This window comes from Sinohyriopsis cumingii, unplaced genomic scaffold, assembly GCF_028554795.1.
Source record: "Sinohyriopsis cumingii isolate HCF-2022 unplaced genomic scaffold, ASM2855479v2 utg001869l, whole genome shotgun sequence".
Classification (NCBI taxonomy): domain Eukaryota; kingdom Metazoa; phylum Mollusca; class Bivalvia; order Unionida; family Unionidae; genus Sinohyriopsis; species Sinohyriopsis cumingii.
The window spans coordinates 492,192-508,760 of NW_028316075.1; the positions used below are offsets into that span (position 1 = coordinate 492,192).

Genomic DNA, 16,569 nt, shown 5'->3' on the forward strand with positions numbered 1-16,569 from the left:
GTAAGCATACTCTAAAGAGGTCACTACCATTAAGGTCATCACCAACTTCAGAATAGGGTCAAGTAAAAGAGATAGAAAGCAGATGGGCAGGAATAAAGGCAAGTAGGATTTTTTGGCAGAATACAGACAGGAATTAGAATAATCATTCAAAAAGGTAAAGATTAAGTTTTTAATCAAAGTTTTATACTTTTTCTCCCTTTCTTCTCGTTAAATTTGCAGCGCCAAATTTCAAGGTGGCCATTAAAGTTGCAAAGCAGAACAAAAGGCACCAGTAACTGTACAATAATACTGTAAGGTCAAGATTAGACTGACTGACTGGCATGCTAGGAGGAAAATACACTGAGCGGAGAGTTTTGTGTATGGATACATTAACAGTTATTCAGTGGTCCCACTCATATATAGCACTCCCACTAATCTGGAGTTACATGCCCACCATATGGCCATAATCCCTTGGCACCAATGAGTTTGTCTTCAAAGTACCCTCTTGCATTGCCACCCATTTAATGTGGCCAGCTGTCAGCATATATGTGCAAAAGGTATCAAATTTACCCCTAACAAGCAGACACAATCTGGGGTTTTGAAGATGGAAACCACAATTTCTAAATTCAACACACTGATATTTACTGCAACATGCCTATCAAGTACCCGACTTTAATACAAACAAAGCTGTATGTAATAAATATTATCGATACCACTGTGTGTTCCTCAGACATTTGGTTTTGTCATTTTGATACTTACTGGCTATTATTACCACCAATAATTATCACGATGACATAAGATAGCTGCTGAGGTATTGTTTATCTAAAGTCAGCCTTAAGTCGGATCCCCATAAAATTACATGTTCACCGATAAGACTTCTCTCTATCAGATTATGATATAAATCTGAAACGCTACCAGACCATAACCAACTGATCACAAGATGCGCTCATTCCTTTGTAAACAAAGAACATTTTTATAATGGACTAACTGCCTTCTCTGCTTCACTCTCAGTTCAGGTGGTTGCACAGGTTTGTGCAGTGCTAATCTGTACATTTCGTCTAGCCCAGTGGTCAGGTAATGAATGGCATGTCAGAGCATGCATAGATTTGTGGAAGGTTTCTTCTCCATGTCAGCCGCACTGATGTAAGATTTGTTGGCAGTCTTTACTGGGGTTGTGACTTCCACTAAGAATTGTCTCCAGATTACAAGATGTGGTCTCCCTGACAATTCACACACAAAATTTTCTTTTGTCATAATGATCCATCATGGCTCTCCTGTTCCCTCCTGGGGCAGGCTGGTTTTCTTTTATTGCCATCTTTATTGAAGTCATACTTCTGGCAGTTAACCACCATAAGGGTTTTGTAATGCAAGGGTCAACTCAAATCTTCGAGAATCAAGCCCAAATCAAAGCAGGCAAAGTGGCACAGTTAAATAACAGCAGATAAATAATACTGGGAATCAATCTAACCATTATGGTAAATTTTGATTCACTTCACTTGGGAGATGTTCTGGGTTCTGAGATTTTAAGGTATATCAGTTTCACTTCAGCCATCTTTAATCCTAAGATAACTGACCGCTCTGGTGGCCTAGTGGTCAGAGTATACACCCCAGATGCCGGATGTCACAGGTTTGAACCCTGGCCGAGTCATACCAAAGACTTAAAAAATGATACTAGCAGCTGCCTCATTAAGAGGTCAGTACTAGGTCTGGTTGGACTGGTGTCAGGTTACTGTAACTAGGTGGGACATGATGCTACATGTTTGCAGCATAAGGCCCCAGTGCTAGACATCCCTATATACTGCCCCACTGCACACATTGTAGTGATATGACTAAAATATTGTTAAAGCTATGTTAAAAATCCAAATCACACACACACTATCTCTTTTGTTTTGCTGGATACGATTTTCAGTGTGATCACTTATTCAAATTCTTGAGGATGACCAAACACAATTCATTTCTCTATATTCACATAATGAACAATATGTCATTTGTTACCTGACTTAACTGATATACAGTATGAATGCATACACTACATATTTGGAGATTGAGGACATGTTTTTGTATTTAATAAACTGCTCATGAAGAAACAAACAGTGGAATATAAACACTACAAGGTTAGTTTCTTTCATTTAATTATCAAATAACGGTGGGGGACCCCAAATTTAACACAATTTATTTTGTCTCTTAAATCTTGGGACATATCATCATGGTGAAAAAAGTTTCACCATAAGTTCTGGGACAAAAACAAATCATTTATTGTATAGTGACAGAATACTGAAATGCATACTCGTTCGATTATGATTATTTTCCAAACTCAATGGTACATTTTTCACAGACAGCTGCACTGCACCACTCTGGATAAAAAACTGTTTGATATCCCTTATAAATTTTACAATAAATCATCTCTTCTTTTTTAATAGAATAACAGCAAAGAAATTCTTTTTAGGTCAATCAACTTACATGTGCCTACTTCTTTACAGGTAATGGTCCCATCCTCTGGAACAAGATGACTGTTGACTCTCTCTGTTGATCTGATCACCTCCATTTCTACGGCTCTCTGACGGGAATCTGCAGTCCGCTTAAATATCCCAAATCCCATATCATGGTTCTCTGTCTTAAACTCCCATCTATAAAAATTGAAACGATATAGATGTGAAGAACAATGTTTCAAAAATACTCTTAAAATATACAAGAAGTAAATCAAAAGACTGGACATAATACTAGTGAATTTTTGGGTAGAAAGCCTTCCATTCATTGTTGTTTGACCGTCACAGAGTTAGCTTTACCATCAACTCATCAGCAGAACAGATACAACAGATAGGGTAAAACTGTCTTTAGCAACTTCTGTTATTAGCAACCACCTGTCATTAGCAACCATAACTGTAATAAATGGATCAATTTTATTACATAAATGCACTGCTGTAAGTGACAAACTGCAGAACATGACTGGCAAAAATGATTTTTGGCAAAATATGTCTTCTGACTCTACTATGAAGCACTTTTGTAAATACTGACCACTTAAGAGGTTCTGCAAGCAGAGTGTTGTTGTTGTTGTTGTTGTAGGGTTTAACGCCATTTTTGAGCACACGATAGGCATTACATGGCGACCAGTATTAATGGTGGAGGAAGAACCCGGGAAAACCCCGGAAAGAACCACAGACCCACAAGAAGCTACTGGCAGGCTTTCTCACATACCCACATTGGCTGAATCCGAGACTCGATCCCACACCCACAGAGGTGAGATGGCAGTGATCCATAACAGAGAGCACTTTAGACCACTCAGCCACTCGGGGCCCCGCAAGCAGAGTGCAGATTGTTCTAAACAAAACTGCTAAGACAACCATATCACAAAGGCAGTGACAAACACCAATGAAATTTATTTAATTATTTGTAAAATCAACCATTTAAAATGTCAAGACTATTCAAAAAATAAATGAGGCTGGCTTCTGGTTTCCTAAATTTGAGATATGCAGGTAATTTGAAGATTTGTATTGTTTCTTTATCTTTTGTGAAAACCTGCAAAATGCCAATAATGTCATAACGAGAAATCTTTTTTAAAGTTGTTTGATGCAGTGGTCAATTACATGTTCAGTACTGCCTGGTATGGCTTTGTTTTCATCTTTAATACCAGTGAGTATTACAGATTTAATTATCATTGTTACAGGGTTGTATTCTTTCTTGCCTTTTTAGTGATTACAACCATTCTACCAGGCCGCCATCAATTCATGCTAATGAAACCAGTTATGGCTTTTGTTTATAGAATCATTCCATTTATGTCAATGGAGAATTAAAATTTTGGCTGTTGTCTCTAATTAAATTTACTCCTGTTTCTGGATGAGTTAATTATGTCCATTCATTGGTACATTATATCTAGAACTACCCATTTATCTCAACATCCTCAGGCTCAAGGAAATATTGCTGACACAAGTGGATGTTGTAAGTGGAGGCCTGTCGTCAGTGTGCAGTATTTACATTTTGAGAAAATAAACAATAGAAATTTTGATTAAATAAAGGAAAAAAGTTTAAAATACACCTGTGTACTGACAACTTACATTTGTTTTACCTCTGTGTAAAACAATCCATATTATATCAAGTACTGTACAGCTATCTGAAAAATCCATGAATTGTAGGATAGGTCACATGTTAGAAAATTCATGTATTGATCACATCCCATTAGAAAACACACATATAAACATATACAGTGTGACCCCGCTATAGCACGCTTCATTATAATGCCAACTCGGATATAACGTGGAAATGGCATGGTTCCCGAAATTTCATATACGTGTATTTTTCTTGTGCACAAAAATAAAAATCTTCAAAAGTACAAGAAAAAAAATACCCGTAAAAGGTTGCTTATTATTTTGGGGAAGAGATCGTGTATGAATAATACCAGATGATCGTTTTATGGCTCCCAACTACTGTGTTATAGCGGGGTCACACTGTATACATACAAAATGGTAGTCCTTATCTGATCTATATTCCACTGTCAACCAACACAGGTCACTAAACATTTCACTACAATATTCATTACTGCCAGTAGTATGTGGCTGTATAGTTGTTATATAGATGATACAGGTACTTAAATTGGCCTTGATTTTGGTCTACCTGAGATAACAAACATAATCACCTCACTGGGGCTTCCAAGGGGATGAGGCTATTAATAGGGAAATGACAAATGAGGCTATTAATAGGGAAATGACAACCTATCAGCATGCTCTGAATTAATTCAGCAAAAGTAAGACAACTACTTTTTGTAAAACAATCCACAAATTCTAGAATACACAAACAGGGTAATACATATAATTAAGATTATCTAAAACGTGATCATTACATAAAATTTAATTAAAATTTGATTTAATGCAAATTTAAATTAATTACACTTAAATTATTTTAGCAAAATGGATGGGCATGGGGGAAAATGAGATTAATTCTAAATTATATAAAAGCTTCAGCTTTTGCATTGACACATGTACTCTGTGCATAGGATGCTTGGAGGACCAAACAAGTGCCTGTTCCTTACTGTAATGACAATATTAAAGCCTGTGTATTAATGAAGATTGTAGCTAGCTTGCTTCGATGAAGGGTGCATGCATTATTGAAAATGTGGATAAAGGCCAACTTTGGAGGAACAAATAAAAGCCTGTTTGTTAATGCAATGGCAGCATTAAAGTCTGTGTTTAATTCAAGAATTTCAGCCAGCCTGCATTGATGTAGGGAGCATGCATAATTGAAGATGCAGTAAAAGGTCAACTTTGAGGAACCAAACAAATGCCCATTTGTTAATGTGACTGCAACAAAAAAGCATGGCAGCAACATCAAATAAGTATAGGCAAAGTGTGGGTCGGAATTGGCAGCATGTTGACATAAATTATTAAAAATAATAAAATGTGTTCAAGTTGGGACTTGGGCCTCTGTCAACACATAGATTTATTTTTTACCTCAATGTTACATATGCATGACTAATTTTGGTAGCAACAATACACAATGAGCCTGCAACTTTGCATTTTCATGGACACAAGCGGCTTGTTGAGACAAGTGATGCTGACATACGTCGGTAAGATGTGAGACTGATGAAAACCCCTAAGGTTGTTATTACAGCTGATCACTGATAATACTATCAAACTGACAACAGTGGCAGAAACTCCAACAAAAAAGATAAAATTTGTAACACTGGAAGAAAGAATGAACGAGATCAAAATAAATGAAGCTAACTTATTGACATGATAAATAAATATTACCTTAGTTAATTTTGCAATTTATATGCTAATTTTGCAAATTTATATGCTAATACTTGTACATGTGATCTTCAGATATAAATATGAATATTTTATAACAGATTTATATCAATATTACTATATACAAGTATTTTCAGATGAATCCATGCAATATTTTAACAAGAACTATGAATAAAGAATATAACAAATATAAAGTCACTGGTGTTATTTTCCTTCTTTAACAGTGTTGAATTTTGACCTTGGAAACTGGTCCTGTGCACAAAACTGTTTTGAGACAACCTGTTCTGAGATACCACTTGTGCTAGCAAAAGGGGTGGTCTATCAAAACAGGCTTTACTGTCTTATCAATAGTAAAAGCAACAATAATGCTCTCAAACCTTCAAATACATGTCTTTTACCCCACTACAACACATTCAGAAACTTCGCATAAATTGTGCAAAAATCCAATTCTTTGTAGTTTCAAATTACAAGGACAGGGAAAATATCACAATGGCTTAAACATGTCACACAATACATCTGAGGTCTTACTGCCATAAATTTTAATGTACAACCAATCAGACTGAATGTACCAGAAGAAGAAATAATAATAAAGATGATGAGAAAGAAGACAAGAATGATGATGATAATGTTGACCTTAAAACAGTCATTGGTTGAGTTATTTCAAAATCCAGCTGGAGGGAAGAGCCTCTACTGATGGTGGCTGTAGTGTAGTTGGCAGATTCCAAGTCGGATATGTGGTAAAGCTCCTTTGGTACGATACCTCCATGATTGATCTGCAAAATGAAAAACACTAAACTTGGTGTCTCACTGTTATAGGTGAATTCTGGGACATGACCTGAAAACAGTTTATGAAAATCTTCACCTAGTGTGACAATGATGTGGATTCCAAAGAGATACCCACAAATGTTCACAAAGAGTTGCTTTTGCAGATTAGATGCGTATTCCACAAAGACACCCGCAAAAGATCTCAGTGACCCACTATTGCAGATGATATACCGATTCCACACAAAAACCTGCCAAAGATCACAGTGACTTGCTTTATTAGACGAGATACTGATTCCAAAAAGACACCCACAAAAGATCTCAGTGACCCACTTTTGCAGGTTATCTGCTAATTGCAAAGATATAATACCAACACCAGCAACATGGCACAAATACTATTACAAGACACAAAATTATGACAATGAAAGTTTACATAAATAAGGAAATGGCATTTAATATTTTTAATATTGTAATGGCAGTTTTTAAGACAGTAATGACAGAAATATTACCTGGGGAGGAAAAAAGGTTCAGATTCTTATGGCTGCTGACATATAGGAGAAGTGTGTTTCATATCAACACCAACCAGAATACTGACACTTGCATTAGAATTGCTCATTATGTGGTCAAGAAATCTCAAGATTTACCCTCCATGGCTGATTATAATAAACAGTTTGTTTAGAAATCTCTCAATTACCCTCCATGGCTGATCATAATAAACAGTTTGTTTAGAAACCTCTCAATTACCCTCCATGGCTGATTATAATAAACAGTTTGTTTAGTAATCTCTCGATTACCCTCCATGGCTGATCATAATAAACAGTTTGTTTAGAAATCTCTCAATTACCCTCCACAGCTGAACATAATAAACAGTTTGTTTAGAAATCTTTCAATTACCCTCCATGGCTGAGCATTATGAACAATTTGTTTGATCAGCTTGCAAAACTTCAGTCATGCAAGCCTGTGCAATTCCCATTAATGACTGTCATGTTTTGACCCTTTCATTCCTCCAACAGAATTGCTGATGATATCTGATGACAGGCATGCAAGATAATGTACAAAGCACACTTTGTAGTTTGTGTATCATAAGTAATTGTTCTTTTCAACAAAAATTTTTTTGCTGCACTGGTCATTAATGGGAAAATAATTCAAGACTGACTGTCCTTTCCAAGGAATAATCTTCTTTTCACTTGATGAAAGAGAAGAATAATGACTTGACTGACAAGGCATATGATTGCATTCTTTATTGATAATGAAAGTTGCTGAAAACTTCATGGAATTTATTGAGGATAGTCTAGTGGTACAAAATGTCTGTCCACTCCACCAATAAACTTGTCACTATTAACACATTTTAAATATATAGTTGGCAAAACAAGGCATCTATGCAGTTGGTTAAAGGTTATACATTACTTGTAGGAGATAAAGTATTTATTTCAATTATGGGATTACAATGATAAGCCAGAAGGTTTTCTTTGACATGATGGAGTTTATAAAAGTATTCTTAAATAGTGTTTTTTCACTTACAATTGCTGTGCATCGTGGATCCCCATCCTGACCAACCTTCGTGCCACCCCAGTGTAATGGCAGTTGATCAGCATTGATATATTTCCGAAGGACTTCTTTAAAGTTGGCTGCAGAAGTATATCAAAAGGTAAGCATAGGAATAGTGAACATATCTACATAGAAAGTAAGCACTGAGTCATGACAATTTAGATATAAGATTTTAATAACATAAGCATTTGGAAATTAATGTGCAAGGGAGTGAGAAATGTTATTGGCATGCTATTAAAACCAGATATGTACATGAAAATAAACTGTACATGAAATGAAAATTAAGGCAAAAATGTAAAAGATCTATTAACCTATTTCATATTTATTGAGAATAAAAATGGTTCCATATGTATGTTTTATACAACATTTATACTGGAATATATCACAAGCCAACCACAACCCAAAAATCACAACTAATCTTTGATCATTTTTAAGATGGTCCAATAAAACAAAAAAAGGTAAACAACTTCATCAATGGTAATATAAGTGTTTACAATGATAGAACACTGACCCAAATCAACAAGTCTGGCAATAACCCAGTCAACTGCACCAAACCCTGAATAAGATACCCATTAATCCATGCATTAGTGTTCACACACACTTCTTCTAGTCATGATGCCCAATATTTTGGCCTGTTTTGATACAGGTACACAGGCAGATGTTTATTTGATATGGCACAGATAGCTGAAAAGTATAGAAACCTTAAGCTTCGTTAGTGTAGTTATATACCACAACACTCATATGTAAGCCTGAGATTGCTCACCTGGTGGACATCTACCATGGACACTTGGCCAAGAAATCTGGGTTGGTACAATGCTTTCAGCATTTAAACATTTGTAGTAATAACAGCTAGATTCTACACCCTATGAGCATCATTTGAGCAAACTGTAAAGGCCAATACCAGGATGTTGTCCACAAAATTGACTCAACTTCCGAAGACTGGTAATTGAGAAGTTATTTAAAGGTCTTTCATAAATGAGTAAGAATAGCCATATTTAATAATGACTCAGCATCTTTAGTATAAAAGTTACATTTTTTTTATGCCACGAAGCTTTGTGTAAAATTTAGTTAAACTCTGCTAAGCGATTTTTGAAAGGTGGAAAACATTTTTGCTGTTTTGGGGAGGGCTGGATTTGTGAGGTACTCCAAAGGTATAATAATCCAGTAATATATCTTTTTAAAAAAATCTGTATTTTCTCCTAAATGGGAATCACCTTTTTAACTTTACAATATGTAGGAAAAGCTCAACTGGATAATGATACACTACAGCCTCCAACATATGAGCTTTATTATCCACATTTTTAGCTAAATGAAAACTAACACCATGTTCCATGGCATTTTTAACAAATATAAATCAAACATTCAAATTTTGGATTATCCCAGCCTATCCTATGACCCTCAATCATCCAAATTTCACTTTTCAAACACCCTGCAGTGTTTCATGCAACAATGAATTACAATGAGTAAACACTGCTTCATTCACTGAATGTAGGTAGACTACAAACGTGAAGTCAGTTACCATAAATATTCGTATGTAAGTTAGATCCAACTGAATAATACAACAAGAGACGAGAAATTTTATTTAACATCAGTGGTCTGGGTAACCAAAAAAAGTCTAGCTCTGGGAAAGCTATTTTACCAACATCACATAACAAAATTACTTCAAATTTCAGCACACAGCTATACAGATAGAACGTATTTACAATGAAACAATACACAACAGAAAGATTACAATACCACTGATAACAGTTTAATCAAAGACAAGATGGCGGTATATAGCATGCAAATATACATTGTTCTAATTAAAAAATGTATGTACATATATAAGACATCACATAAAACAATACATTGGAAAACTTTTATAAGAAATAGAAGCTTGATGGTAAAAAGATTGTACAATGACCATATTTATTAATTAGGGTATATTTATTAATTAGGGCATCCAGAAATGAGGGTTATAAAAATTAAATTTATAAACAAATTTTTCAAAATTGAAGACAGTAAGTAATAAATATAAGCATTATGGGAGTAAGACTTAAACCAGACAAAGTCTGTGAAATTGGTAACCTTAAAGCTCAACTGTCGCTGACTGCCAAACATAATGAAATGCTGCATATTTAGAGTGGGGTCATGAACAAGTCTGTATCAGTTTGTAGTATTGTTTGAAATCAGGGATTGTTCTCAGTTCACTGGGCAGGGTGTTCAAGACTCTGGGGCATAAAATTTAAAAGAAAGCTAATTACTCAATTAGATGTTTTCCTGTGAAGTATCTTCTATACTCCAGCTACCGTATAAAAGTGTGTGTGTCATTTGGATTTTTAACATAGATTTAAAAACTTTCCAGTCATATTGCTATGATGTCTGCAGTGTGGCAGTTTATAGTGATGTCTAGCACTGGGGCATCATGCTGCAGACACAAGGAAAATGTAACACCCAGTCACATTATCCTGACACCAGGTTAACCATTAATCTCTTAATATCGAGCGACAAGGGAGGTGGCTGTTAGTAACATTTTTATAGGTCATTGGTATGACTAGGCTTTGGTTTGAACACGTGACCTACCACATCTATGGCAGACGCCCTAATGGCTAAACCCACTGGAGTGGTAATCTCTCTCTCTCCCTCTCTCTCTCTCTCTCTCTCTCTCTCTCTCTCTCTCTCTCTCTCTCTCTCTATATATATATATATATATATATATATAGCAAAATTTGTTTTTCTTACCTGAGATTCATGTGAAGTACTAATATCATCAAACTCTTATTTTAGTGCCCTACCATATATTTTTCCATTTCCTTTCAGACTTTAATTTGCTAAAGAAAAGTCCAAAATGGGATAACAGTTAAAGCTTGATCTAATAAAGCATTTGTCAGTCAACAGATTAGTATCAGAGACCAAAAAGAGGTTAACATGCTGCAAGATTTTTGTTGTCTCGCTGCCTTTTGACACATCTGAGATATGTGTTTGCTAGAATTTAGTTACAGGAAAATATCTACTTCAAGGACATTCATAGAGCATTTCATAGTTCTCTGGTGAAGCTGAAACATTCTGCACATTTTAGCTTAGAAAAATAGCTTGCATACCACTGGATGACAATAAAGTCAGTAGCTTCCTCTCATTTTGTAGAATAGACATTAAATTATCTGGATCTTTATGGAAGATATGGTGTTGTCATCAGGGTCATTATACAGTGTTGTTTGTTTAACGAAGTAGAAAATACCATATTAAATACAAAAGGTATCTGTACTGAGCCCTGCAGTATTCCTTTGGAGACTTTGTCCCAGTTACTATAAGAGGATTCCAGTTTAATGCAGTTATTTTGGTTATACAAGCAGTTTAAAATTAGTTTAAAAAGTTCTGATTAATGATATGAGCCGTCGTGGTTTTACTGATGAGGCTGTGGAGAAGACTGTTGAAAGATTTGGACAAGTCTATTAGTATTACACCCACACTGAAGCCATTGTCCATGGCACATTTCTAGTCCTCCATCAGTTTCAGCAGTGTCATTTAATATCAATACCCTTTCTAAATGCAGATTTAAAAAAATATGAATTTTTTAAAATCAAAATCTGCAATTGGATACGATTACAAAGAACACTTTCAAACTTTGGAAGTGCAAGCTAAAATGCCTGTCTGGTCAATAGATGCCCTTATCCACTGGATCAGATCTTCTGCATGACTGGGGTTACCTGTGCTTCTTTAAGAGGATGTCGAAATCTCTCTTAGTCAATACAAGTATTTAAAAGTATTTTAATTTCTGAGCACAAAACTGGTGACCATATTTGGAGGATTTTAAGAAACATGTTGTCAACATTTGGTGATTTCTTTGTAACAGGGCCTTTCATAATTTTGAAAACATGTTCTGGCACAACAGATTTAGTTTCAGAATCTGGTATTTTTTAGGTACTGATTATCATCAATAGCTTGTATGAGTTATCTATCGACTCATTCAACCCAATGGATTCCGCAATGTTAATGTAGTACTCATCAAAGATTTCAATGAATTTAGTTCGGTCAGTGAATGACCTCAGTCAGAATCATCTTATAGTCTTACCTTTTATGTTTTTTATCAATAACAAATGGTACAATGGCAGGCCAAAAGTCTTTAGATTTTGGACCAGCACTGCACCTTTCAAAGAAATAAAGTTTGGAGACAACATTTTTCTTTTTTTCAAAGTTTCCCTGAATGGTTTATTTCTTCATTTTTTAAATTTGTTATGAGCCATACAATTTGTATACATGGCCTTTCTAAGTAAACTGTACATTTTGAGGGTGAGTCTTATGAGTGGTCTTTTTGCTTTTTTGGTTCATCATTTTCAATGACTTCCAACAGTAGCTTTCTAGGGGCCCCAAGTGGCCGAGTGGTCTAAAGCACTCCCCGTTACGGATCACTGCCATCTCAATTCTGTCTGCGTGGGTTCTAGTCTCAGATTCAGCCAATGTTGGTATGTGAGAAAGCTTGCCAGTAGCTTCTCGTGCGTCGGTGGTTCTTTCCAGGGGTTTTTCTGGGTTCTTCCTCCACCATTAATACTGGCCGCCATGTATAGACTATCATGTGCTGAAAAATGGCGTTAAAGCCTACAACAACAACAACAACAACAATAAATCTCGAATATTTCATCAAATGAGTAACACATGAAAAGCTATTTTATAAAAATTATCAAAGAAATGTTTCTCACTGAAATCTGTGCATCTTCTGAAGGAAATTTCTTACTTCTGTGTGAAACATAGCATTCTTTCAAATTTGTGACTATCATGTGATAGAGTAAATTATGCCATATTACAAATTCATACTATGGCAAAAGAAGTGAGGATTGTTAGTAGCAAGGATATCTATTAAGGAAGTGTAACAGTAAAACATAGCAAGAAGCGTTCCTTATGACATCAGTTAAACTGAAAGTATGAAAGAGTGATCTAAGTTTTGAACCTTACTCTGTATTTAGAAGAACATACTATATCAGCCTCAAATACTGCATTTGCTAAGCTATGGGATCTGCAGAAAATTCCAGACACATTTGTTGAGGCAAAATACTGATTCATTCTGGTTACATTCTAAGCTTTCAATTTATCAAGTTAGGTCAAACCCATAGCAAAATATGGCAAAATATTAATGCGTGTGTGTGATTTGGATTTTTAACGTAGCTTTAACAACTTTTCAGTCTTATCACTACAATGTCTGCAGTGTGGCAGTTTATAGTGATGTCTATCACTGGGGCATCATGGCGCAGACATGTAGCATGATGTCCCACCCATTCACATTATCCTGACATCAGACCAACCAGTCTTAACACTAACCTCTTAATGCTGAGCGCCAAGCGAGGCAGCTGTTAGTACCATGTTTTTGCAAGTCTTTGGTATGACTTGGCTGGGGATCGAACCTATGACCTTCCGCATCCAAGGCAGATGCTCTAACCAATAGGCAACTGGAGCAACTGCAAAGTATTAATGCAAATGTAAACATGTAAATTTGAAACTGGAACACCAGAGTTTCTTCATCTGACATATGGTGGAATATGAGCAGTTTTATGGTGGTAATTGAAAAGTCCACACGCTTTTCTAAATGCCTTCATGTTTTTCCAGTTTCTACTCAAAGATACTCAAAGGTTCTTCTAAAAGTAAATAAAACTAATGTTCATTTATAAAATGAATGTAAAGTTTTAAAATAGTAAAATCCAATGCCAGGCCACCTACCCACTGCTATCTTGGTTTCCAAACTGCAGAGACCCATAAATGCAGATGCACAATGTGCCAACAGATTAGAATGTATGTTATTTGCTAAGAATAATGAGTAGAACCAAGAATACAGACCCTGATCTCCTAGCACATTATGTGTCATCAGAACAGGGTCCATACTGTTTGCAGTTCGACCCAACTTGTATGTTAGCATACAGTATTTAGCCATTATTAAAAACCCATTTTTCTGTATGACACAATGTATCTAGTAATCTGTGGAATAATATATGATACAAAAGCTTGTTTTGTTGGAAATTTTAAAAATATAAAAAATTATACTTACATCCTAGAACATGAGTTTTCTTGACTGTGTCTTCACTCAGGAATGGACGAACAATTTTAAATACAATAGGAAACAATCGAGGTGCTGTAAGTGAAATTGAAAATATCAAATAAGATTATCTCCACTGCCTTAAAAATGTCCATACTGTAGCATGTAACCAACAAATCAGTGCAAATACTATATATGCAGGATCTTGCATGAGTGTTAATCTGCTACGAAATGACAAATCTTGTAATAAGGCATGGCATAAAAATGCTGAAATTTTGCAGAAATGTTCCTAAATTTCTTATTTAGTACAGATGGTGCTTTATTATGTGGCAGAATACACTGATTTTGTTTAGAACTGCAAAAAAGTTAATAATTTGACTTGAATGGAAGTTCATACGCTTTTAACCTTGTCTTAAATCATGTGCAACATCATGAGCTAGTGTGAAAAACCTCCCAGAAAAAATATTATATATTTAGGATCTAAATGTGTATGAAGATTTATCCAAAAAAAATTCATGACTTGTATGCAAAAGTCACTGCACATAATTAACGAGCTGCAATAGGTGTACAATAATCTATCAATGGTCTCCACTTCCAACTGAAGTTAATATTGAAGTCAGGCTCATTGTATACAGTACATTATACACTGTCACATGACAGTTATACATGTGGATAGCACTGCATCATCATGACATTCATAGTTCAACAAGGCTACAGCCAACATGTTGAGCCCAGGATTGTAGCAGTGCCATAAAATGCATGACCTTGACCCAAGATCAAAATCTTGTATCAGCATATTGCAGAACGATTTGTTTAACAATGATTCAGCCAAAGTAAGAACTAAATCCATCAAGGGGTTATTGAAATACAGACAAATACATAAAAAAAAAAAAACAACTTAAACCAAAACCCTAAACAAATTTCTATGACTGTGACCTTTATATAAAGCCAAGGTCATATAGGTAAGCATGTACATATAGAATGACACATAATCATATCATAATGATTCATGTCAAGTATGAACATAATCCATCATGGAGTTTCGAAACTATAAACAAATAAAACAAGAGCAGCAAATTTTCTGTCACTGTAACCTTGACCCCACTGTGGAAAGGGCAAGAACTGAATGAATTGTCTTAGCTTCATAATGATTTATTACATTTAATCTTACATAGCTGATCTGGTGTTTGATACAGATGTGCAATCTGTAATTCCATATTACACATTCCATATTGTACACCCAAAATTTCCATATTGCACACCCAGCCTGGAACTACTATTACAACTTAAAATATTAAATAATAGTCCACTGTTAAAATATCAGGAATAATTTATTACTTTACATTTTCATTTTCAAACAAATGCCAACACACATTTTTAAGAATGGTGTATTTGGTGAAAACTGCTGCTTTTGCCACTGGGGACAATTGGCAAGTATCATAAGTAACGACAAGCAGTTTATGTCCATTTCACGGTATCTATGCTGAGAAATTTGATTTAGTTGAAGTGGACATCAATATCTTGGACAGAAACCAGTGTGCAAAGTGATAAACATATAAGAGAGAGAGAGAGAACAAATACTCTGCTGCTAAAATCTTAACCTGAAACCTTTAAAAATCACAATCAAGGATGACTATAATGGAACTCATGTAAAGAGTCAAGGCATGGTTAGAAATGTCTCATGTTTGGAGAAAACTTTATCCAATGTTTAATTCCCAATAGACAATCCACAATGTAAATCATTTAAAATACCAAATTGTAATTAAAATCCATTTCAGCTTCAGATGTTTCTAAAATATGGTCTGCGAGTTTAAATGGAAGGATTTACAATTTGTCAATTAAAACCACCAAGGAAAAGAATTTGTTTAGTAAGTCTGAGGATAAGAATGGCAAGCATTTGTAAGATAAAGGTAAACAGATCACAGAGAGCAACAGCTGTTCTGATTGTGACTCAGATTAAAAATATTATATCCTGTTACATTCTTGTCAAGATCACTGGGGCAAATGGAGGGAAATGTATATTGACATTTTAAATTCTTGCAACTGTTAAAGTAGAAAATAAAAAGAAAAAAACTGATCAATACTGCAATGTTGTTTAGATTTTTGCTAAAATATATCCAAAAGAATATTAAAAATCTTGTCTGCATGTTAGAAGACACTGAATCTTTGATTTCTTAATTTTATCCTTAAATTATCAAAGTTCATGCATCAATAATTTCTTGCATTAATTGAAAATATAAGAGAGTGCTTGAATGTACTGTAAATGAATGAGATTTCTTTACAAACTTTATGGTCTTTAATTACCATAAGTCTCTAAAATTTGCCCTGAAATTTGCCTCGAAGTGGACTGTTTTGTCAGTAAGCAGGATGTATGAAAAGGGGCCAATTACTGGTCCAAAACCTATATTCCATTTAAGAAGAAACGAAAAAATTCACTTGCACGTGACTGCAGATTAAATCCATTTATATGTTTCATAATACATTTGTAAAACTTCTAAGCTAATGAGTAAATCCATATCTGAAATGTGACACACCAATGAT

At 35.0% G+C, this 16,569-nt stretch overlaps 1 protein-coding gene across 1 annotated transcript in view; it reads right to left on the reverse strand.

Annotated features, from left to right (window-relative positions):
• Positions 1–16,569, reverse strand: part of LOC149771425 (SEC14-like protein 2) — a 51,777-nt gene that overhangs the window by 5,416 nt on the left and 29,792 nt on the right. Inside the window, exons 8-11 of the mRNA XM_089948470.1 lie at positions 14,041–14,124; positions 8,001–8,107; positions 6,351–6,490; positions 2,440–2,606 (exon numbers count right to left, since the gene is read on the reverse strand). Of these exons, the coding sequence (XP_089804596.1) occupies positions 2,440–2,606; positions 6,351–6,490; positions 8,001–8,107; positions 14,041–14,124 (498 nt within the window). The remainder of the gene's footprint in view (positions 1–2,439; positions 2,607–6,350; positions 6,491–8,000; positions 8,108–14,040; positions 14,125–16,569) is intronic.